Here is a 25,064-nt window from a genome sequence, read left to right on the forward strand (position 1 = left end):
GAGGTTAAACCACGACAGTCCTTTTTGGCGCCCAACGTGGCAGCCATCCTGGCTGCTCTTTTTCAAGCGCATTTACATTTCATAGCAAAACAGTTGGCACACGTTTAGTTGTAGCACTCTTGTGAGGCAGCTGCCAAAGAGCATTCTGGGAAATCTTCCTGTATCTCTGGTCATGTTTGGCTTGCTGGAGATAAAGAGGATTTATGAAACTTGACAAATTCTAGTTTGTAAGAAATGAGCAACCACAATTTCACCCTCATCTTTGCCTGAGTGTCTCTTTGATTTGAGATACTTACCAAAGATTTTGGTCAGGTGAGAATTCTTTTCCAGTCGCTTTGGTGTTCTGCTCATATTGTATAGTGTTGATAATAAATTTATCCTGATAGCAGAATAACTAACACTTATCAGCTGAATATAAAAAGGCCTTTTAGATTATCCAGTTTACCTTTTGTCAATATGTCATTGAACTCTGGATACTTTCTAGGGTATTACTTGGTTTTATCTTGTAGCAATACTCTTCCCATGTGAATTTTCCACTTTCAGGAGAGTAAATGGTCTTGAATCATGTTGCAATCAATGAGTCATAAAGGTGGCGACTGCTTTGTCAATAGGTAGTACATTCTTCAATACTTCTTTCTGCTAAAACATTGTATTTGTTCTAACTTTTTTGGCCGCATTTCCCTTTTACTTTTAAATATTTATGTTTTTAGGGTGGCCTTTAGTAATTCCAGATGCTCCCACAATTCTTTTATGTGTATTTTCCAACTGAATTGCAATTTTTACATCTTGATTATAGTGCTATTTAACATTGCTACACAAAGCTAAATTTTAATATTTCCTCTAATGGCACTTTGCCATGACCCAGAAATGCAGCCGTCTGAAATGTAATGCTTTGAGGTTACTTTTGAGTTTTTGTCTCTTTACTGGATTCAGGAAACTCATAAGTACTGATTTAAAGCTTCCCTATTATTCTCACATTCTCTATTGTGAGAAGTAAATTCAAAATGGTTTTCTCTCTGATTGAAAACTATTTTTTGACTCATAAAGTTTTCTTCTTTGTCGTTACGTAACATCCACGTAACTTAAATATCAAGGCTTTAAAGCCATTTAAGATAACAGTTTGAAAAAAAAATCATGAGCAAATTAGATTGACTTGCATTTTGCTTTAGAGATTTCGTGTTCGTTCCAGCTACAATAGCGTGTTCAGTCAGACATCATCACTTGATTGCCCAAAGACCCAGCTAAACAATCTGGAAACCAAAATCCTATCATCTCTCTTACATATTCAGCGATCAAATAACATGCACTACCTGCAGTGTCTCGACTTTGTATTCATCTGACTTGGAAATGTAATTAATTGACTTCAGTTGAATTCATCAGAGCATTCTTAAAAAGAGTTAATATGCGAGTTGTGCTACAAGTCCCTGAAATAATCACCTCAAATGCATTTTGTTAGCTCTCTGCTGCTGTGGCCATAGCTGTTGCAGCCCCTGTAGCCGATCGGAGCAGCCTCCTTGTTTGCCTCAGCTGTTGGCATTTCTAGCAGCTAATTCTGAGAGGTCTGAAATTAGTTAATTATAGGAGGTTATGTGTCTAGTGAGTGAGAACAGCTGTCTCTCTTTCAGCGAGCATTTTCCTCACAGATCAATAGCTATGTACATCGCTCAGGACTTGTGACAATTGAGTTGTTATTCTCTTGAATCTGAGGGGGGGGGGGTGTAATATTGCAATAACCGTATTAAGAGTGGCACCAGGCGATACATCCGACTCTCAGGTTTTGCAGTGACTTTCATCGTAGATGCGAGTCGGAGTCATTATGGTTTGGAAACGCTTTCCCTCCCGAGCCAACTGGAAGAGAAATTGTGGACTCGTGTAGACGTTGGGACTCACTGAAGTCTTCGTCACGGCTAGTACCTTTATACGTAAGTTTGGCAGAGGACCTGCAGTATGGAGACTGGATTGAGGAATGAAGCCTGCACAGAGTTGTATTTCTATCCCAAGAGATAATTTATTCAGGACAAGCATGAGAATTATGCTGGTCCAAGGCTTTTCTGGAAGACTGTACAGTGCTTCTTATGCATAGCTGGGACTTGATTTTTTTTGGTATGGCTTTATCAAAAAGTTGGTAACTGCTGTATTTTTTTAGATTCATTGTTTTGTTTTTACTTACCTTTATCAACAATCATTTTAAAAAAAGTAATGGTTATATATGGAGGGAGATAAGGTTTCAGAACCTAGATACATCTCAAAAAGAAAATTTATGCAAATGCATTTTCATTTCAAAAGACTGCTCATGTTATTGTAAATGGCTTGTTAAATTGTTACAAGGCATCCACATCGGCATGAACAGTATAATGGTTCATTGCACTGTTAAAAAGAGTCAAATCGTGTTGCTGCCAACGCATTTACCTTAGTTTGAGGTTGTATGTTTCCTTATGAATAGCTAGTTAAATATAATGTGGCCAGCTGTTTATAGTGCAGTATGCATTATACAAGCTGTTTGATAAATTAAACAGCTTAAAGGGCTCTCTAATGGGTTACAACCTTAATAATGCATGTGAAAGCCTAGATCAATGGACAGCTTTTAAAATCCATCACAAAGAAGGTCTAATAGTGCATATTAACATGTGATATGTTAACAGTTCTTACTCTGGAACTTAGCATTCATAACCATCCAGTTTTATTTTATTTCATGTCCTTTCCTTCCAGAACAAACTTTCTGTGCATTGGCTGTTCTGTTATTGTCTGGAGCAAAGGCTGGGTACATCCTTTGTGTATGCTTGTGTCCCTCTTTTTACGTTAACTTAAAATAGTCACAAGCGGTCATGGTGGAAAAATGTGATTGGCTAAAAGAAATATTAAAAAATGCAGTAGTTAATCGTGCCAAGAATTCCTCCATAGAATCAAGATGATGGCTTTTATAATTTCTAAATCATCTTTTGGGAAAAACTCCAATTCATTCCTACCTTAACATTTTATGTACCTTTCATTGCTTCAGAATATTTTGTTTCTGTAGTGGTTTATATAATCTGGCCTATAGATCCCTGTCTCTAGCTCAACTTTTTCACACGTCATAGAAAAGGATAACGGAAATGGTGAGATTTAATGCAATAAAGTAGTCTGAGACAGTATAGCTGTACACGTAAAGAAACTTATTATGTCTGTGTATGAAGTCCTATTGCTGCAGGCTATTAATGTGCGACCTGAGTTAGGTCCCCGTTGTTATTTCCATCCAGAAATTAATTCCATTCCTATCACCGATACCAAAGGAAACACATGCCTGAATTACACACCCCGTTGCTTACAGTCATCAAGGAGGAATCTGGACTAAATCCAAGAAACAACATAGTCTGTAAAACTTAACTGCCAAACTGAGTTGGCACCTAACCTTGAAGGTACATAGAGTTCTCCAGGCCTCTGACCTTCTACCTCCGTGCATCACAGCTACCTCCATTTCTTAGGACTTGTTTCCCCTCTTATATTTATGGCCAATCGGCACCCATATTCATCATCCTTCTTTGATCCATAAATCTTTAATCTATTTCTAGCCTGGGTGATGGCAGAAGTGGGTTTCAGTTGTCCAGAATAGAAGCAAAAATTGGGCAAAGGTTTTCCACTTGCTAAGCAGGTGCTAAACTCTGATGGTCTCCAGGCTGCAGCAAGAATTACTTGTCCCTCCTGGTAGCACCAGCCCTCTGGCAGAGCAGAGCCTCAGTTTTCTGGAAAGATTAGGTGAAGGTGCCGAGTCTCCAGAGTTGCTCTCATTGCAGTTTGCTGGAGATGTCCCTGGAGCTGAGACCCAAGCAGGAGGCTGAATTTCACCCCACCTTCTTTTTCGCGTTCCTCTACGTGAGGTCTGTGCAAGAGTTGCTCGATCTGGTCCCCGGCACGGATCAGCGAGGTCTGTGCATGCGGAGAGCTTCAGCACCTGCACCGGGTTCTGCATTGCGCTCAGTTCAACCACCTCCTGGCTTTGACACTGCCCAAATCTATCTTAATAAATCATTGCAGTCTAAGTCTATCGCCTTGGCTTTCAATTTCTGCATAAGGATATTTGCTGCTATGCCCAGTTCTACCCCATTGTTACATGCCAAATTCTCCAACTATGGAAACTAGTTACGGGATTTATAACCACAGGCATGAAAGTAAGTCGCATGACCATAAAGAGGTGATCGCAAAAATACAAGTCAAAGTTAAACTCCCACTACTGAATGCTTCCGTTGTATGTACCAGCCTTTCTCTTAACAGTGTTGTTGGCTGCACCTTTTCCTCTTTCCTTGTGCTTCCACTGTAGAATAAGTGTTGGCTAATGCTGAGCATGAGCCAGTTGTGATTACCTTACAGGAGGTAATGGCTGACTTAATGTAAAAACAATGAAAAAAAAGCTTAATCTGTCATCAGTGAAAGTAGTAGTTATTAACAGAACAGTAGGAAGTAAAATAATGTCTTTGAAAGTGTAGCATCCACTTAGTGGGAAGAGAGGAGCTGTAAATGAAGATATCAGTAAAGGATTGCTGAATCACAGTGGGTTTTATTTATTTAAAACCCCCAAAATTATAGAGCTTCTGATAAGAAATTTGGATTCCTAGTGGGGTAGAGTAGATCCAGTCTTGATCCATGTATCTGAATGGCACCTTCATTATTTCGTGTGGAAGAGTCAAGTTGTTTTTGTAATTTTCTTCATTTGTGAGAATATTCAGAATCAACCCCTTCCCTAATCTTGCCCAAATCTTAATTAATTCTGTGATAATTTCTTACTTTAATTACTCAAGTAATACTTCTTTCTTTTGCTGCCTTTTCTATGATATTGCTGACTGCTATTTCTGTCCTACTTCCTAAAAATGTAATTTGCCATTGGTGGTGATTGTTTTTTTCTTTTAGTATTTTTTAAGATCCAAATTCAGGACTAGATACAGACCATGGGTAGTGATGGCAGTGGTCACAATGGTGGCATAATATCTTCCTCCTGCTATGCAGCTTACACACTTCTCTCCAGTATTGCTTGTTAATACCCTCAGCATCTCCCCACTGGAAACAATTTCTCTTCTTTAACTTCCACTGTTCACATCCCCTGATGACTTTGAGTCTGCCAAGCCATTCCTCATCCTTTGCCGCGTCGTAAATATTTAATTTTTCCAGCCTGGGATTTTGGAGGGGTCCTGCAGGAGTTGTGCACCCAAGCCCATTGAGATTCCAGGGTAGCTGGATACTCAGCTCAGTCTTGCTCCTTTGAAAATCCCAGCTTTCATCTTTTTCTTTGCAAGTCATTCCCTCCTGCCGCTTATTCAGTTCCATATATATTTGGCTCAATTTTTTACATCGTTAACTTGAAAGAGTAAGGCCAGAAAATCAATTATAAAACTAAATTGACTTATCAATTGACATAAAGAGAAATTCAACAAATAATATTACAGGATATTAGTTACAGTTTGCCGACTTTGAATTTTTGCGTGTTTCCCGTGTACTCAGCTTGATTAAATGAACGCTTTTCCTACGGAGATTCTTTATTATTCAGAGCTAGTAAAAGTGGGGAGCTTATCGCATCAGGTCTGGCTTCTGAACAACATGGCTCATCAGCACAGTGAGAATGCCAGCCTCAGAGCTGCGGTAAGCTGGCCGTTTATTTGGATCCTGGCAAACACAAGATAGACTTTGACCTGTTTGAGTCACGGCTGTTAAACTGGTCTGCTGCCCACCAGGAGGACATCTGAGAAGGAGAATGGTCCTGCTAGCCAGGAAACCCGGGTGGCTGTATGACAGCGTGTGCAGCGCTGGGCTGAGTCAGTGCCCTGTAATGGAGCACAATGGGGTGCACGCTAGATGGGGGGAAAAATACTATTTTAATAAAAGAAGTTACTTACCTACAAACGATGCATATTTTCTGTCTGCAGGTTCTTATTTTGAAGGGAGCAAAAGCAGGTATTTCTGAGATGGCACAGGCATAACTTCTTTCACAGCATTCATTGATTTTTTTTTTTCCCTTTGGTAACATAATGCAGAGAAACATTAATTAGGAGTAGCTACTGAGATACCTTCTTTGATTTTTTTTTTGTTTCTTTTATTTGTTTTGTTTTATTGGCAAATGATTTAAGTTATTAGTGTTAGTTGTTAGGATGAACAATCGGATTACTTGTGGAAAAGGCAGTAAAGTATTGGTAAACACTTAGCCTAGGTTTAATTTTCAGATAATTAAGAGCAATTGGTTATTTTAGATGACCATAGATATTCAAATAAGATTACCATTTAAAATGATTTGACAAGGTGTGTGTCAGCAATAAGAACATAATAGAATTTCCTTCACATAGTGTAAGCATAAGGAAAATAGGACCTGACAAGGTATTTTAAGACCGGACCGGACTTTTTTCCTATTTGTCCTGATTTTTATTCTGTTTAGTTATGCTATCATCTGTGCAACTAATCCAGTTTACAGCAGTCTGAGATCTAGATTTATGCTGCAGTGCCATTACGTTTCTCTTTAATATTCACAGTACAGGAATTATCCATGTTTTCACCCATGGAGGGTTCACTGTTTGCAGGCAGTTCGTTGCATGATAATAAGCCTGTGGTTTTAAACTGTTAGTTATTTTTTGTAATTAAAGTACTCTCTAGAAAAATCATGTTTTAAATTCCCAAGCATTTATGAAAATGTATTTCTACATGCATTGGTTTTTTGGTTTTCTTTGCTGTTCCTGAGTAATTTTTAGTCCTATTGAGAGACTGTTAGGAATTAAATAGGTCATCTTGTTCAGTAAATGGCTGTGAATACCTTTAATAGGGATTTATTTCCATTAGGTTTGCTGCGGCCACTTCCACGCACCCATTCCCTCTGTACTGGATTGCAGGAAAACTCTGCTGAGTTTCAGCGCGTCAGAGCCCCTACCCTTGGGGCTGCTTTTCTGTCCCAGCCTTGCAGCCTAAATGGCTGTTACGTATTCCAGTAATCACCCTGGCTTCAGAATAAGCTTTTTTAGGCTTTTTTGTGATTTCACTTAACGAGACAAAGCAGCAATCCTTAGTGCTCTTCACCACTGATTAGCCTTGCCCGGTCTCACAGGCATTTAATCTTCGGCACTGCGACTCCTTCCTCCTGAAATAGTTCCCCTTGGCATGAGACGTGGATGGGACAGTCATCCCAGGGCAACGGCATGGCCCAACCAGTGCTTATGCTATATCCCCAAATTAAGTAAACCACGGGAAAAACTTAAGAAATGCAGGGCCGGGTGACGCCTCCGTGCGACATCCAAAGAGAAGAGCTCTCTGCAGAGGAGGGGTAAGCAGGAGGCTGCAGGAGGGGATCTGTGGGGATGAGCAGATGCTTTCCTCTACGTAAAGGGGATTTTTCCTGGAAGGCAGAAAACATTCAGTCACTATTGTGAAGTCTGCAGCTGAAATGGAAAGCAAAACAGCCCCGTGCCACAGTGCTAAGAGAGTGAGGATGGGGGACTGCTAAAACCAAACAGTTTTCGTGCCTGTGATGTACAAATGCAAATGAAAACCGGCCTCAGTTGGTTGATATTCACATGAAAATGTAAACAAGCAAATCCTGGTTTATAGGCAGTTGGCCATCAGTATTTGTATCACATACTTCAAAAAGTCACCCTGTCTTCTTGTCAGCATCATAGCTGATACGTAATTACAAATGTCCTTCCTAGAAATGAAAGCTTTGCTGTAACATCAGTTATTACTTAAAAATGCATTAATTGTGCCAGAAATCCTGTCCCATTATTCAGTACTGTGGCATTTTACTAGAAATCTTGGGAAGAGGCGGAGAATAGAGCACAGCAAAACGGCACGGTCTTTATCTCGTCGTCCCCCAAGGATCCTTACAAAAAGTTATGGAAATAAATAGTATAGGAGTGCCTAAAACAGCCAAATCAGGGTGGACAAAAGATGACTTTTAGTAATATTGGATTTTTACCTTTGAACCACATTTCTTTTCCTCATATGCTTTTAAGTATCTAGAACAGGAGCGTGATTGTACCGTACCTCGGCATGGCCGTGGGTGTGCATGTAGCAACCCCAGGCGCTCGGTGTCTGTATGATTTACTAGGGTCTCTTGTACTGTCCATCACTTTTGTATATAGGTGTGTGATCCGAATATTATGCAAACCCGAACTCGACAAGTGCTAAGGTCTTCTATCAATACAAAGCCCTGCCCTGAAGATTCACAAATGAAGCCATGCATTCTTAACCAGAATTGCTTCCAGTATCAGTACAATCTAACAGGTAGGTAGACCTTTCCAATATACTCTTAGCAGGAAGTGACACCAATTACAACATACATTAAATTGATGTTCTGCTTTTCCAAATATCTTTGCATAAAAGATTCGGCTCCTTAAAGGCTTTCTCCAGTTGTGTTTTCAGTTATATTTGCTTGTGGTGTTGGTTAAAGCCTTGACACTAAAAGAGTTATGCGTAGACATCACTGATTTCACTAAAGTTAGTTACATGTCTACATTTTTTTTGGTCCACAGGTTAGTGGACAAACGCACAATTTTTACTTTAAGTCGTCATTGCAGGTACACTGGAAATAAAAGAGGTTAAATGGGATCTCTTCTTTTTGGTGGGTTATCAACAGAATTAATTACAAAATTCCACGTAAAAGAGTATCATCTGTGTGATTCCGGTGAAGCCAATAATACCAACAAAAGTCTGGTTTGAAGGCAAATATGGGTTATATGGGTGGGCATAGGATATTCAGAGCAAAATGCATTATTTAGGACCTTAGAAGCAATTAGATCTGTTGCAAACAAACTAACAAAAAAAAAAAAAAAAAAGAGGAAAAATTCCTTTTGTTTTGACCAGCTCGGATAAATGAGAAAGGCAGAGAGAGGAGTTTGGGGGCTGATGGGAGGGGAGAACAAAGCAGGAGAAAATGTTATATCTGAGTATAAACTCATCCTGTTTGAAATAAAAGCCCTAGAAACACACAGGCAGCAGGACGATGCCTTTTTTATCATCGCATTTCAGAAATGCAGAACATTTATGTGTTCATGTTTATCAGAGGTGGAAGATACAAAGTAATAGGTTTTCTTCTTGTATGCTTCCTATTCGTTGGTGGTGTATGGAAATTTTTGTTGTTTGTGTTATCCTTTTTTGTTTATTTTAAATGGTGTTTTAAGGCTTATTTTAGTTTAGTTGTATTCTGATCGTCACCATTTCAGACAAGTAAAAAGATACGAATTTTCTTCTACTAGAAATACTGTTTTTATTTCACGAGTATTAAGTCTTAGTTTTAAATAATGGAAAGCTTTGCCTTGAGACAAGAAATAGGTTAAACCAGAGTTACCCTTCAGAAACTTCCCCAGCTACTTTATCAAAGTGAAATTTTACTTCAGACAATACAGTCTTGTAAATGCGCCAACTGCGTTGAACTGATACGCTTTATCAGCGTTCAACAGTTTTCTGCGCGCTCTGAGGTCTCGGTTTCGTTAAGGGGATATCTGAGTGCAAAGTCGGGAGTTTCTCCTCCGAGACTTGCTTGGTTTTAAGAGCAACTTTCTTTTGTGTGGGTTGGTTTTGGGTTTGGGATGCCCTGACCTGGGGAAGCGCTGCGTTAGGGGAAGGTAACCCGCGTGTTGAGTAAAAAGGTGTGAAAACAGGATGACGGCCGCGACCCGCTGCACTGCGTCCTTTGCTTTCTGTCTGCAGGCTGGAGCCCGTGCCAGCTGGGTGCCAATGCCACCTGCGGGCACGGACAGCGGCATCGTCTCCTGAGCTGCCGGCGCAGCGACGGGGCCACCGTCAGCACGCAGCTCTGCCAGCGGGTGAGGATGGCACACGCGTGTGAGGGGGGCAGGGAAACGCCCAGAGGTTCATTTCGTTTCTAGAAAGCCGGTGCCTTCTCATCTGCACCGAGACACTGTCCATGGGTGGTGGAGAAGCTGTGTTCGGTGCTGGGAGCACAGCAGTTGGGTGCTTTGGGGAACAAAAGCATCCCCGGGGTGTTAATGGGTGGTATCGCTCCTTGACTCAAATGGGAGGTTTTGGGGTTGGAGTAGCACACATGGGGCAGAGCTATAGACCCTGCACCATGGCTCCAACAAAGCTGGCCACCAGGGAGATTGTGCCCTACTAGAAGTTTGGGATTGTCCTTTCAAGAGTAAGACCCAAACACTGAGGGACTCGTAGACGTGAAATGCTTCAACGCTGAAACTGCTTTCACCAATTGCACCCTCGGGAAAACTCCCTGTCAGCAACAACCTTGGCATCCCACTGGAGCCGCTGCCAATTTTCGGTTTCCTGACTTGGTGCCCAGCCGTGGCAGGAGGTGGCTGGGGGGGCCTGGGGAGCCTGACGCCTGTGTTTCCTTGTCATCTCACAGCTTCGCCTGGAGAAGCCCGTGCAGACGAGCAGTCGGTGCGTGGTGGGGTGCGCGGTGGACTGCCGGCTCTCGGCGTGGTCAGCCTGGTCGCAGTGCTCCCACACGTGTGGCGCTGGCGGTGAGTCCCCACCTGCCCTCCTGCCCCCTTCCCCCCCTCCACACCTCAGCAATGCAGTGCAGATGGGACCCCCAGTCCCAGAAGGGCTTACGCAGCCCCTGAGCAGGGGTACAGAGCACAGGGATTGCCCCGAGCTGCACCAAACCCTTCAGAGGTGATTTTTGACACTCTCGAGGTCTGGAGGTGTTAGGTTTTTTTGAACAAAGCAGACTATTTTCAAAGTACTCAAAAGTGAAAAATGCAATTTAGGAAGCCAAGTGGACAGATGCCCAGAGGATTGTTTTATTAATTAATTCAAACTCTCAGAATTCAGTCATAGGAAACATTAACCCCAGAGGCAGGAGGAGTACGTAGAGCTAGCGAAGAGCTGGGGAGAGTTACAGGATTCTTAAGAAATGGATAAATAACTAAACACAAATCCTCTGATGAAAGTACTTTTAGTAACATCATTACATCCCATTGAAGAAAAAGCACGAGGACTATTTTTCATCATTTAGTATATGCCTGCCTCTGTCTCCATCTTGTATCCGCAGGTCCCTTAATACATGTATGACTCCAGTAACTTCAGCGAGGTTTTCTATAGCCAGTTATGCTACCCAGCATACAAAAAGTGAAAGGATTAGAACCTTTTTTTAAAACTTTGTATGATTTTTAAAACCCTTTGAGTATTGACATGAGGAAATGTGTTGAAGCTTTTATTCAAAATAAGCTTGTGACATTATTTCCCAGGCTTCTGATGCACATTAGATGTACAGTCTGTAAGATTCGCGAGCCATAATGTATATTTGAATCAAATTCACTTAAGGTCAAAAAGAAAAAAGCTCTTAACTTCCATAAAGTGATTCCTTCAGATGGATTTTGGAGATCAAAGCATGTTACAGGAAAAGCTTAATATTTGGATTAGTGGTGTTCTTTCTTTGCTGAGCTTTTAGCCCTTTTGTACAGTAGTGCTTTCTTAACAGAAATGAATAATTCATGGACAGTATTTTAACAACAACACACTAGGAATACTATTAATTCCAAATTTTATTTTTTCTTCAAAATCCATTTTGGAGTGTTAATGCTGATGTTGCTGAATGCACTTAAATTATTTTTTTGCGTATTCAATCACTTACTAAAATAAACAGAGCTACATGTGCAAAAGCAAGTCATAACTTCTTTGTGGCTTTTAGCCTGCTAAAGGAGCAGCTCATCCTGTATAATTCCTGAAGGTTTTTTTGTCCTGAGCTCTTACATTGCGTAGTCTGCAAAGGGACGTAGTCGAGTAAAGGTACATCTCGCGTTCCTGATCCTGAAATGCTTATGAAAATCCTGAGACTGGTTAAAGAGCTGATGGTTCCCAATGCATGTAAGGAGCAACCAGTTACTTCATGTCCTAAATCAGAGCTGGGCTTCTGCAGAGGAAAACTGGAAACATCCGTGCCCTGTCGAAGCAGACCTCAGCTCTTCCAGGGAGTGTCCTGGCTGTAGGTGCCAAACCTCATTAAGGCTACTTGAACCACACAGTCAAGCCCAAGCTCAGCTCAGTCTATGGGTCATCTTCTGGTCCTCAGAGATCATAACTCTGTTGTACTGCTAGCGAGAGAGCGGGCTAATACAGTTCAGGACATAGACGTGTACGATTTAAAAGCTGGAGATGCTGTTTTGTGAACCTTCGGCAGCTAAGCAGCTGGGAAAGTCTTAAAAATTGTATCATAAGGAAGCCAAGTTTTGCTCGGTCCTGGTCTATCATTTGAATAGCTTTGCAGGGACCCGAAAGTCTTCTGAATCTCATTCCAAAGCAGGAGCATCAATGAAACAAAAGTACTTCGCATCCAAGCTATTCCGAACGCATGGTTTATTTTACTGCAGCCCCAGTCCTGATCTGAGTTTTGCTGCAGCAACCATCAAGCGTGGAGCTACACCGGTACCAAACATCCGTGATGGAGGGACCTTGGCACCAGTCCTGCGGCCATGGCCTTTGTGTGGTTCCAACAGCAGAAACACCGTCATTTCAGCTTCTTCACCGAGTTCCAGTTGGTTATAAATACTACTTGATGATGGTATTAACAGAGAAGACGTTAATTATGTATTCATCTACTGGTGGTACTTCACAGATGAATACAGTGAGGGTTTCCTACCCGAAGGTTCACAGACGGCAATACCTTTGAAATCATCATAAGTTTCTCACAGGCATTTGTGAGAATAGGATGAAGCCTCCAATTAGACAGGGAAAACCAAAGGATGACAATAAATGAGCTGTGGGAATTGGCTGTAGTAAACACTGATTCGGCTTCCCTTTGCCAAATAAGTAATTGCCCACTATTTGATACAGCTGAAATGTAGGACTTAGGTGCACGGTTCTCAGAAATAATTCACAGCAAATGAGTTGTACACACCGTTACTGGCTCCGCTCACAATAATATTCTGCTTTTTTGGCTTTTCTTGGAAAGCGTGTGAAGGGCCTGCTGAAGTACCATAAATGACTTCAAAGAGAAACATAATTTAAGTATCATTCAGATCAAAATTTAGTGTTGCTGGATTTACGTTTTCACGTGTTTCTTAACTCGGGCATCGTTGCTCACATTTTTATTCTGTTCATCTCTTCCAGTAACAGTTTGCTGTGATATATTTTAATGGATGGTACCTTTCTCTTGCTACGGTTTTATTTTATGGAACAATGCATTTAAACATGAAGTGGTGCTGCTGTGGCACTGACAGCTAATATGGTTCTGGTACGCAGCAGCCAAAGGCGAATATATTGATTTTTATAAATGATGAGTAAAGTAGATCTCTCTTTCCTGCCTGCGCTGAGCCTACGGAGATGTGTAACTGATATTTTTCTGTTGCAGCTGTAGTTCTGGGCAGCATCTGTTTGGGATGCTGGCTAGGGCTTTAGGCTGACATTGGGTTATATATTAGGGTTCCTCATATCAGTTGCTGTACTGCTATGAAAAGATGTATAGTACTGTGTTAATGGATGATGCTCCCACGGCCTGAATCAAAGTTAGTGGAAAGATTTTTGCTATGGATAATTCCCAGCAAATTGTATTTCCTTTGTTAAGGCAAATGAATACACGAGGATGCTGAATTTTTCTGCGTAAACGTTTTCCAATCGCGTATGATTTCTCCCAAGTTGTCTAACAGGAGTGCTAAATAGTATCAGAACACCTAAACCCATGCTTTGCCACTTACAAAGCTGACTTCATCAGATAAATGATGGGACTTAACCTGAGTTACCCAGGGTTGAACGCGCTGCTGTGCCTTGCTCAATCCTCAGAGCCCAGAAGAGACCGTAGCGAATTGCAGAGATGTGCACCCCAACGCCAGACTGACCCGTGGGTCAGAAATGAGGGGGACAAGGATGTGCCCGACTTGTGGGGTGGTGGTTACATTTTTCACTGATTCATCACCAAGTTGGGAAAACATTTTTGGTTTTGCCTTCTGAAGAGGAAACTTCGGTGACTTTTTCTCGCTCGCTACTCAAACTCGTTAAGCTCTGGTTTGATGGTGCTGGGAGGCATTGCTGGAAGAGGGGCCACCAAAAGCTCTCCCAGAGCTGTGGCTGGTGGGACTGGCAATGGGAAGTAGATGAAAAAGCCCCATTTATCACCAGTCCCCTTTGCTTGTGACTTGACCTAACCTGGCCTCCGGGGCTGTATTTAAGTAACTTGATCCCTGCTCTGGTCTTGCAGTTGCTTGATAGGGTTGTGTTTTATATGCTCTGCTCACGCTCATCAAACAGGTAACGACGTGTCAGTAATTTTGACTGGGATGAACTCTAGCAGGAGTTTTAACCATCTTAGTTTCAGCTGCGACACATCACTTTGTGGGGATAAAATGCAAAGAATGGCAAGATTTTTGGGGGCTAAAAAATGTTATTCTTCTGATTTGAAAATATGATCCTATGTTTCTAAGATGAAATTTTAGCTGCTGATGCAAAACAGGATTTTAAGTGACCAACATTAACAAGACCTAGCCTCTTTTTTCCTCCTTTCAAAACTAATGGCAAATTTGAGGACATGAAGAAATACTTACTTTCAATTTTCAGCACACTTTCTGTCTTTATTTTCGTATCATTCAACACTGCAGAGCAGAGGAAACAGATGTGGCCAATTCATGAGGAAATTAAAGAAAAATTCATTGGGAAATTAAAGAAACACCTAGGATTGCTTTGACTCTTCCAGAGTTTGTATTGGCAGAAAAATAATTTCAGATGCAGTGAGATTCTATTCTCCATAGGCAGCAAAAGATATTTAAAGGTATTTAGGTATTTAAAAAGTAAAGATGGAGAATTTGTCTGCTACTTGAGTGGTAACTGGGCACCTAGATAATATTTATGGAGTGAGAAAAAAAAAATCAGAGCTTTAAGAAACTCACTACAGTGATTGTGCAAAGAAAGATTTCAACAAAATTTCTTTCTTCGATGATTTATTCACAGTATAAAAAGAAAGTGTTAGACTAAATGAGTCAAGCACCAGCTGACCATTAGGAATGTAGTGAGTTTAAATGGTTTGGATAACCAACTGTAGGAAAATAAAATGTAAATAAATACAGAACGGTTGTTAATTCCTCTTAAAAGGAAAATCGTGTTTTCTATTCAATGATCTTCCCGTTTACATTTTGCTAGAAAGATGTTAAACAGAGTGTACGAAAGGAAGTTATTTCTTTAATTAAAATAGCTTGATGAATGCTTCAGGCTTTCAAGTCCCTCCTAATGAAATCAGATCTTTTAAGCTTAGGAGATCTCCTTTTCTGTAGCTGCCGTTTCGGGAGCTCGAGCCTGGCGAGGGCCGCAGAGCTCCCTGGCCCGGGCGAGCCGCCTGCCCCAGGGCATCCCGAAAACCCCACAGCCACGGGCTTCCCACGGTTTCCCAAAGAGCCTTTTCCATTCCTTACCAGTTCACAGCATTCAGAAGTAAGAAGAATCCGGCAAATTTGGTCCATTACTGGGGAGGAAGAAACAGCCAATTTTGGCCGGTTGGGCAGGGGAGGGCTGCGGTGGGGTTTGCCGGCAGCGGGCTGGGGGGTTTCTCTTCCCTCGCTCTGAGCCCCGGTGAACTGCAGGAGTTTCTTACCTTTCCTTTCCTCTCAGCTGGTAGGATTTTTTTCCACCTCCTAATGTATCTGATTCCGTGATGGCTGAATGCACAGTCATGTGGATAAGAGCTTTTACCATCGCTTCTGTTACAAACTCCCCAGGTCCAGGGGATTAGAATTGAAAAAGGAAGAAGTCTTAAAATTGGTTTAAATGGCTTTAAAAATGGAATTCAATGAGTCAGAGCAAGGGAATAGCATTGTAAAGGTAAGAGAGCTTGCTAAGGTATCCATCAGTAGCTTTTTCAGGTGTGTCTGCTTTTAATTTTTATTTGCTAAAATGTTTTTGGAAACCCTGCTCCGTAGACAGTCACGATGACAGTTATTAGAGATGTACCTTAAACCCAGCTGCGGTACCGTTAATTAAAAAGCACGTACATAAATAGCTGGGAGAAGGATCCGGCTGAATATCGCAGCCTCCCCACTTCACAGGGGTGTTTGCTTCCCCCCCGGACTCCCCCCTACTCACGATTGCAGCTGAACGACTGCGATACAAATGGGAGTGCTCCACCGCAACACATTCTCTCTTTCCTTCTCAGCGAGTTAGGAATTGCGGCTCGCATCTGTCTTGTTGCATGTGTGTGCCCTTATTACTTACTGCCTCTCGAATCCACGCCTGTTGAAAGTCAAGGCAAAAATCTTATCCCCAGCACAATCTTGCGCATCCTGTTGCATAAGGGCTTTTCTTTTCCACTGCTCTTTTTAATTGGAGCCGGGATTCTAATTGAAACATTTTGAGTGAAAACATTCCTGGAAGTAAAGGCACAGCAAAGGAGATGGAAACGGAATTGCTGTAGCTTTAATGAATGTATTCAGTTTTATTATTTCAAAAGTAGTAACATAATTGCTTTTTCCATTCAGTGGCTGAAGAAGTTTTCACCAATAATAAATAGGATTTTAATGGAAATGGCAGAAGTGGTTATGGACGGTAATAGCCACTTAGAATGTTTGCAGTTTTCAAATTAGATGCACATAATTGCTCATAAAAAGAAAATTTCATTTGTTAAAAATCTCTGGAAACATATTGAATGTCTAACGTTAGAAATGATGCTGCCATAGGAATTATTTTCTTGTCATAGTTAATAATCAGGATTTAATCAAGTATTTAAATGTGTTGCATAAACAAATAATATATTTGGAAAACATACAAAACTGTGTTTAAAAACTGTGTTTGAAAACATCAGTGACTGCATCTCTTAGATTTAATAATTGCATCCATATTATCCAAACTGTCTTCCCAATTAATTGCTTTTTAAACAGATTTTAGTGGTGGAAAATGAACTAGGAATAATGATAAATCACAAAATCTGCCTTTCTTGCTTTCTCCGGGTCTCCTTCACCGTGTCCTGTCTTCTCCCCTCGCCTAGGCCAGATGGTGCGTGGGCGCTCGGTGGTCCTGCGGGCAGCGGGCGAGGGCAGACCCTGCCCAGAGCAGCTCACCCAGCACAGGAGCTGCCCGGTGAAGCCCTGCTACAGCTGGCTGCTGGGCCCGTGGTCTCCCTGCAGAGTCCAGGTACGGCTTTCCCCAGCGCTCCCCGAGGGCTCCTCGGGTTCCCCACGGCCGGGGTCAACGACAAAAATCATCGTTACACGGCAGAATTGATTGAGGCTGCCATTCGCGGGTCAGAGGCGTCTCTATGGCCGTTGAAGGCGCTGGTAAGATTTGTAGGAAAGCAGGGGAAGGTCAGGAGCGGTCAGCCTCTGCGCCTCATCTTCCAGCCATCAGCAGTGATTTATAACGATACGGGTTCAGGTACCGCGAGCTTATAGAGGTATCAAAGGAGATCTATGGAGTAAATGTGCCTGAGTGGCCATAGTCATGGTGACCTATAATTTAGTTATATAAAATAATTCTAACAAGAAAATAAATACACTAGATTTCATGAGAGCTTAGTCTTTTTTATAGGTTTTTTTCCTTTTTTTTTTTTTTTAAGTACTGTATAGCAGGTCTTTCCCCACAAGGTACAATAGTGTGAGTTGTTGTATGAAGTGCTGGTTTGTACTTCCTCCTTAGCCTGGCTATCTTTTTCATGATCTAAAAAAGGCTGGATTCAGTTGCGGTGTGCTGTACCTGCGGTCGGCACCCCTGCTCAGCGCTGGAGCCGTCGTTTTTTCACTGCCAGTGACTTGCATCAGGCTTGAATTGACTTTTTTTCCCCCCTCTATGCTTTTTCTTTTCTCCTTATCTGTTAGATCACATTTGCAATATTAAAACGTATTAGTCGGTAACCCAGTTTAAGCAGAGGTGAATCTTTCGCACTGAAATTTCTCAGGCAGAGTGAAGTCCACTCAGGCTGCTTAAACCTGGCTGAGATGGTGGTGGGAGAAGTGTGGTTGGGGTGGAAAAGCGCCCAGTCTGGTCCCAGGGGACAGGACCTCTGCGTGGATCTGTGGCTGCTTCTCCACGTTATACCGTGTAGGGGATTGAAGCTAAAAACACATGTAAAGACACATCCCTTGTGTTTTCTGCTCTGCCCTCTACCACACTGCAAATACCTTGAACACCTACTCAGTTTCTAGATGCGGTAGGTGGACGTGTAGCGAATACTGCGTGTGGCAGAAGAGATACCCAGAATTTTCCCAGGTTTTTCGCAAATGAAATCTGGAGCGTGACAGTCTTTGGACAGTCCAAGACCAGAGAAACAGAAATATATTTATATTTTATATAATGAACAGCAACTCATTGCAACTAGTGATGTGAATATGGTCCTTGTATGTAGTGCAGTCAGTATTTATTTATGTATAAAATAAATATAACAAAATGATAACATCAGCTGATATTTTGTCCAGCTAACGTAAGCAAATTCTGTTAAACATTAGGGAAGAGACCTTCAACCGTAGGAGCTAACATAGCTGATAAAAGAATTAGCAGTGAAGCTGAATTAACGCCCTGGCATACTCCAGATAAATAACGCATCGTGCAGATTAAAAGTGTGTGCATCCAGAACCCAGCTAAATTTCAGCTCAGAGCAAGTAATCACAACCTTCCCTAACCCAGATATCACCCCGCGCTTTCAGTGAGATAGAGCCTGCTTCTCTCCTTAAATTACTGCAATGTAGTTTCTCTACCCTTTGTTGTGTTTTGGAGAGGAGCCATTTTATTTGTGTTCACTTCTCTTTAATGAGGTGCTTAGGAATTAAATGTCGTTCATAAATACAGAGTGATTTATTCCTGTGCTCTACTGGAAAAGAAGCTTAAGCTTACTTTCTAAAGAAAGCTTTCAGAAGTCCTGTTTTCAAGGATGCTTTGTGAAATAAGGTAAATGCATCCTATGGTAAGACCAAAATGCATATTGTGAAAGTGTCTTCCTGTAATAATATAAACAGGATAATTAATTATAAGGCTAAAATATTTTCTCCTTGTATTATGAGATAACTGAGACTGCTTTCCTTAATTGTAGAAGGACTATTTTATGCTAAATTGACTTCATGTGAATAATTAGAGGTGTCTGCATGTTTAGGAGTAGAGCCCACTAAGTGTTCTGTATTGCTGATTTTCACAGTACGGAAATCAGTGCATTGCTCTCCAGGTAATTACACATGTCACAGGCACCTCCGGCGGGCGGCGGGCATTTCTGTTGCATTCAGAGGGATGCAGAACTTGGGAAATGGTCGATACACCTAATCTTAAAGGGTTACATTACATTAATCATTTTCCTACTGGAGTTGAAGTGGGTTTACCCTGATTAGCTTAAAAAAAAAAAAAAAATTAGCAGGGGCTGACACTGTTCATAATTTTTCCATTAAAGGAATATAAATGAAGTAGCTAGACATTATCAAGCACTAGCTGCCTAACATTCATAAGAAGGCTAAGAACCCTTCCTTTCTAACGTGTTTTAAAAGCACTCCCTTAAATGTGGTCACGCAACGCTTCCTCATTAGAGAAGACTTTTACCTGATTAAATGCTCATCAACCTGTGAAAGCATTGCCCAGTCAACTCTTTACCTGAAATAATTGTGAACACACATGAACCCCAGTAAAAGCTGAAAAGGGAAAACTTTTCTTAAAGGCACGTCTGGGCAAAGCATCTCGTTAGGACTGTTATCTCTTGTCTTATTAGCGTGTTATATGTGGAAAGTATCGGAGGGTGACATGAGAGGAGGTTTGTGCAGATGCTGTTAGCAAGTTGGCCAATTCAAAAGAAACCTGGCTGTCAAAACACGGTCCTGGTGTAAACCTTCTCCTTATTTTACGGGTGGTCGGTTGGGGTGAGGGGGGTGAGAGGTGGAGGCTCCGTGCAGGTGCTCCTGGAGGGGCCCGTACCTCCAGGCTGTATTTAGGGGACCCAGGGTGGGCTTTGCATCCTCATAGGGTCAGCGTAGAAATTTTTGCAGCCAAATGGGGGAAATCCCCTCTGGAAGTCAAATCCACGCATATTTCCTGCCAGGAGCTCATCACTCAAGAGGCAAATCCTGGTTCTAGGCAAACCTCAGATGACCACATCTTCCAAGGAAGAGCATTTACAATACAGATTTGATCCCCGCATTTTGAATATGTGATCATCTCCTCGGCAGTTCTCCTCTGATTAGCAGCTATTCCCTGCATCCTCAGTGTGCCATTACTGCAGCAAACTTCCACTGATTCCACACCTATTAATTAGATCTTCAAATGTATAATTTTGAGGACATGAATAATTTTTAAGATGATAAGGAAGTTAATGCGGTGCTCCGGCATTGCTTATGACCTTGCCAAATATACCAAAAAACATCTCCCTCTATAAATGACAGGATGACATTTTATCTTTTAAGTGCATCCAATAGATTGTAAAAACACATTGCTGGTCTTGAAAGAAAGCAAGGAAATGGAAGCCACTATTAAAAAGCAAACTTTTATCTTTGGAATTGTTTGAGAGTCCATGGTTTCTATTTATTTTTTATTCTAAACATTGGAAAATATGAATGTATTTCCAATATTGCATGATAGGAGAATGAAGAATGTTGCGTGTGGACTTTTATAGTGGAGACTGCTGTACCAAAAAAAATGTATTGTTTTCACCTATTATTTATATGTAGATCTCAGTATTCATATAACTATTTATATATTGATATGTATATAAGTACCTATATATTGTTTATACAAGAATAAGTATCTTTTTAAAAACTTTTTTTTGTCCTTTCCAGTAATCTTTAGGCATTCCCTGAGCCACTTTGAGCTGGAAATACACTGCAGTTTGATTAGTGCCTGTTTCCCCCGAGAATTTTCTCCACATCATCTTCTGTTTCCACCAGCCATTTCTAAGAGCTCTAACCCAATTGACAGCTGCATGAGTTATTCACACCCCATTAATCTCAGACCGCAATAGAGGCTTCAGTGGTGAAACAGTAATTTAGAACAGTAAGTTACATACTGACTAAAGTGAAACACGGTGTTAAAAACTTGAAATCTGGCTGCGTGTAGTAAATCTACACTAACACACTGAGATGCTTTTGGTTAGCAACTGCTCTAAATCCAGCTAGGTATGCTCTTATTTCCATTTCATTGTGGGTCTGCAACAGAAGGGATGGAGAGAATGAAAAAGCTACCAGGTGTATGCGAGAGAGCCGTTCCTGCTAGCACGCACACTGCTGGATGAATGCACTCGGTAGGAGCCATTCTGCTCTGCAGATGAAGTCCATTATTTTAAAAGAATCCACTGCCAAGTGATCCAAAAGAACACTTCCCTTGGTTATATAAAAGCAATGTTTCATCCTTCTTCTTGAGTTTTATTTACTGAATTTTGTGAAGTGCCATTTCCGCAAGCCTTCAGGCGCGAGTTCATAAAGCATCACGCAGGTTTAAGGTGTGCACCTCAAACATCATTGCAGCTCTCTTTTTCGGATGAGAATGAAACAACTCCAGCCTCTAGAAATAGCCTCAGTGCTTCAGTTCTTACAGCATCCTCAGCCCTTGATCATCGCTTTAGCCAAACAATATTGATTTTCCGGTAAAGGAAGTCTTCTTCGGCAAGTAGTTTGGTGTATGGCTAAGTTTTTCAGAACTGGGCTGACGAGCGTGTAATGGCTCAGATGGAGCCTCCTATTGCTTGTTGAAATGGGGTTCAGTGCTAACAGGCGATGGCTGACTTTGGGTGATGTGTTGGTAGAGTATGTGACACGAGTTGGTCATCTCTTCCTACTCCAGAACCAATAGCTCCCTTTAAGAAATTACACAAACAGCCTAGTGCGCAATAACCCTTGCAGTCTAATTAAGTGTGCCGGAGGATTTTTGCTGTTGCGGGGTTTAAACCACGTAAGCGGTCCTATTGGGCTGTATCATCAAAGGAGGTGAGTGGAAATCTCCGTTCCTTATGGGCAGGCTCGGCTCTTGGCCTTTTTAGAGAAGCCAAAAATTTGTGTTCATTTAACTGGGCACTTCTTAAGAATCAGTAAATTCACTAGCTCTAGGTAAAGGTGTGAAGGGCCAAGCGCAAAGACAGTATTAATCTTCTGTGGTACCGACCTCTTCTCCTGGTTACATGTGGCTCTACCCCTACCTCTGAGCTTCTGTAGAGATGTGTACAGCGGAGATCTCCATCTGTGTCCTGGTTTCGGCAGGGATAGAGTTAATTTCCTTCCTGGTAGCTGGTACAGTGCTGTGTTTTGGATTTAGGGTGAGAACAAAGTTGATAACACACCGATGTTTTAGTTGTTGCTGAGCAGTGCTTACACTAGCCAAGGACTTTTCAGCTTCCCATGCTCTACCGACTGAGAAGGCTGGGGGTGCACAAGAAGCTGGAGGTGGGACGTCATGCTCAGTACATAAACTGGGGGAAGCTGGCCGGGGGGGCCGCTGCTCGGGGACTGGCTGGGCATCGGTCGGCGGGTGGTGAGCAATTGCACTGTGCATCACTTGCTTTGTATAATAATATTATTATTATTATTATTATTATTATTATTATTACATTATTATTATTGTTGTTGTTGTTATTTTATTTCCATTATTAAACTGTTCTTATCTCAACCCACGAGTTTTTCTCACTTTTACTCTTCCAATTCTCTCCCCCATCCCACCATGGGGGGGGCGAGGAGTGAGCGAGCGGCTGCGTGGTGCTCAGTTGCCGACTGAGGTTAAACCACGACAATCTGTGTTCCCATTGCTGGGGATACTATTGCAGTCCAGAGACTGAATTTGTATTTTTGAAGTCTTTTTAGGTGGAATCAGCCGTGTTTCTTCTGTCATCTGCTAACGTCAGCAATGTGTGTCTTTGTTCCCTTCTGTCATTTTGTAGGGTGGACAGTGTGGAGATGGATTGCAAGTCCGCAACCTCACATGTGTAGTATATGATGCATCTGTTCCTGCTACATCCAAACCAGTAGAAAATGCGTTATGTGGTGAGCTGCCATCGAAAGAGAGTGCGCTGCAGTTACCGTGCTCTGTGCCTTGCCCAGGTAAAGTCTTTGGAAAGTCCAGGTGCATTTCTGCCTGTGATAGCTGTCTGGGACGGAGATGCTTCCACAGCTCTGAGTACTGTCAGCCGCTGTAGTAAGAATTTGTACTTCAGCAGATCAGGTAAATGCTCAGTCTGCTGTTTCTAAATCACCTGAAAAAGACTTTTTTTTTTTTTTTGAGAAAATGAGATTGCCCATGAAGCAGAAAATTTGAATAATGCATACCACTGTGTGATAAACTGGGGGTATTTCACTATTACAGCTGTTGTACGCTTAGATTGTCCTTATCCTTTAAGGCTGATTCCTTTTGAAAACCTGTGCTTTATTCTTTCAACGTGCAGGTGACTGCCACCTGACAGAGTGGTCAGAGTGGAGCTCCTGCGAGCTCACCTGCATCAATGGCAGGAGCTTCGAGGCAATGGGGCGCCAGTCCCGATCCAGGGCATTTATCGTTCAGTCTCCTGAGAACCTGGAGAGCTGCTCCGGACAAGCGATGGAAACGCGGCCTTGCTCAGGTAGCGTGGCCAGAGCACTGCTTCCTCCCGTTCAGGAGTTTATTCTGGTTTTGTTGCAAGGTGAAGACTAACTGGTATTGATATTGCAGGAGGTGAGTGTTACGACTACCTGTGGAAAACCAGCCTTTGGCGAGACAACGTACGCACAGTGTGGTGTCAGCGCTCAGATGGAATAAATGTCACAGGTATAGCCAAAAATTGCCGTGCACAACTGTGAATGGAAGTCTCCATCCAGGTTTTCCTTCTTCTGCATCAGTTGCTCAGGGGGCAGTTGGACAGCCTTCCTAATTCGTCCAGAATTTCAGTTCGGATTTGTGTGTAGGAAAGACAGATGGGAGCTCACCAGCCTTGCTGTCAGGTCAACATCACACATGTCATTACATGAGAGTATTTGGGTGAGTTGCCCCTACTGTTGGGTTGGTCAGGGGAAGAAATGAGTGTACATGTACTAAAAGGGCTTCCTGGGCTGGCTTGCACAGCCATTAGTGCAACCTTACTGTAACCGTGGAGAACAGAAGAGACCATCACACGCGTGGTGGAGAGCCCAGCTTCTGTACCTCTTCTTCTGTTCAACACACAGGAATCTCAAATCACTCAAGCTGTGAGGTTCCTGCTGTTGCCGTGACCTACAAATTCTGCCTGCGCAGGATGAGAAGGGAGATAAATGGTCAGCACTTTGAAGCTCCACGAGAGACTGGCAAAGGCGGCAGGGCTTGCACATCCATAGGATGTCTCTCAATATGCACAGGGTGAATGAGGAGAGTAGAAATGAAAATGCAGATGTTCTTACCTAGTTCTATTTACGATGACTAGTTAAGATAGTAACAAAAGTTTTATGTGCAAAGGTTGCCGAGTAGTTAAGAACTCATTGACATGTTTTTATTCCTATAGAAGCACAGACTTCCCCAAGTGAGGATGGGCAAAGGCGTTATGTGGATTATGTCTTATGTAGATAAGACATTAATGAGGACACAGAAGATCTGCATCTAATTCCTGATTCTGTCCCCAACTTCCTATGTGGCCTGTGGCAAATTGCTTAAATCTGTATATCTCTGTTCTCCATTAACAAGATGGGCATGATAATAATTCCTTGCCTTGTTAAGGCAAATTAATTAATGCAAGGCCTACAGATATTATGCTAATGTGCTCAATAGACTAGTATTTAGCTATATAAAATAAGCAAGCAAGCACTTCTTATACTCTGGTGTTCCAAGTCAAAAACATTTTAAAACATACCCTTGAAGGCACTCGGTATTTTCTTTTACAGGAGGGTGTGCTCTTCAGACGAAACCTGCGGAAGTTCGGCACTGCAGCCCGGCGTGCAGAAAGCCGTTCTCCTACTGCACACAGGTAATTGCTCGCTGCAGAATGTGGTGGAGAAATTAACACCGCAAAATCTATTCGGTTAGCTTCTGTATCTTAAATGCGTTCCGGGACCTAGAAAACAGTTTAGTGTGTCCATGGTACCACCTCGAGGAAACTGTGGGAATTTCAGTCTGAAAGGAAACCATAAACCTGCAGAAATGAGTGATGGCGTATTTATGTGGCGTTACAATTTTGGTTTTGTTCTCTGGAGGAGTTTTAAACCTCTTGGTTTAATTTTCATTGAATGCTGTTGTACTGTCCCATAGAAAACAGACTGTAAACCTCTGCAAGAGAGATG

The 25,064-nt window shown here is 42.0% G+C and overlaps 1 protein-coding gene across 1 annotated transcript in view; it reads left to right on the forward strand.

Moving 5' to 3' along the window:
• Positions 1-25,064, forward strand: part of THSD7B (thrombospondin, type I, domain containing 7B) — a 282,324-nt gene that overhangs the window by 249,613 nt on the left and 7,647 nt on the right. Inside the window, exons 17-24 of the mRNA XM_009318936.1 lie at positions 8,085-8,226; positions 9,652-9,767; positions 10,325-10,442; positions 16,886-17,031; positions 22,727-22,886; positions 23,228-23,401; positions 23,491-23,586; positions 24,669-24,751. Coding sequence (XP_009317211.1) covers positions 8,085-8,226; positions 9,652-9,767; positions 10,325-10,442; positions 16,886-17,031; positions 22,727-22,886; positions 23,228-23,401; positions 23,491-23,586; positions 24,669-24,751 — 1,035 coding nt within the window. The remainder of the gene's footprint in view (positions 1-8,084; positions 8,227-9,651; positions 9,768-10,324; positions 10,443-16,885; positions 17,032-22,726; positions 22,887-23,227; positions 23,402-23,490; positions 23,587-24,668; positions 24,752-25,064) is intronic.

The sequence above is a fragment of the Pygoscelis adeliae genome, unplaced genomic scaffold, assembly GCF_000699105.1.
Source record: "Pygoscelis adeliae isolate BGI_AS28 unplaced genomic scaffold, ASM69910v1 Scaffold222, whole genome shotgun sequence".
NCBI lineage: Eukaryota > Metazoa > Chordata > Aves > Sphenisciformes > Spheniscidae > Pygoscelis > Pygoscelis adeliae.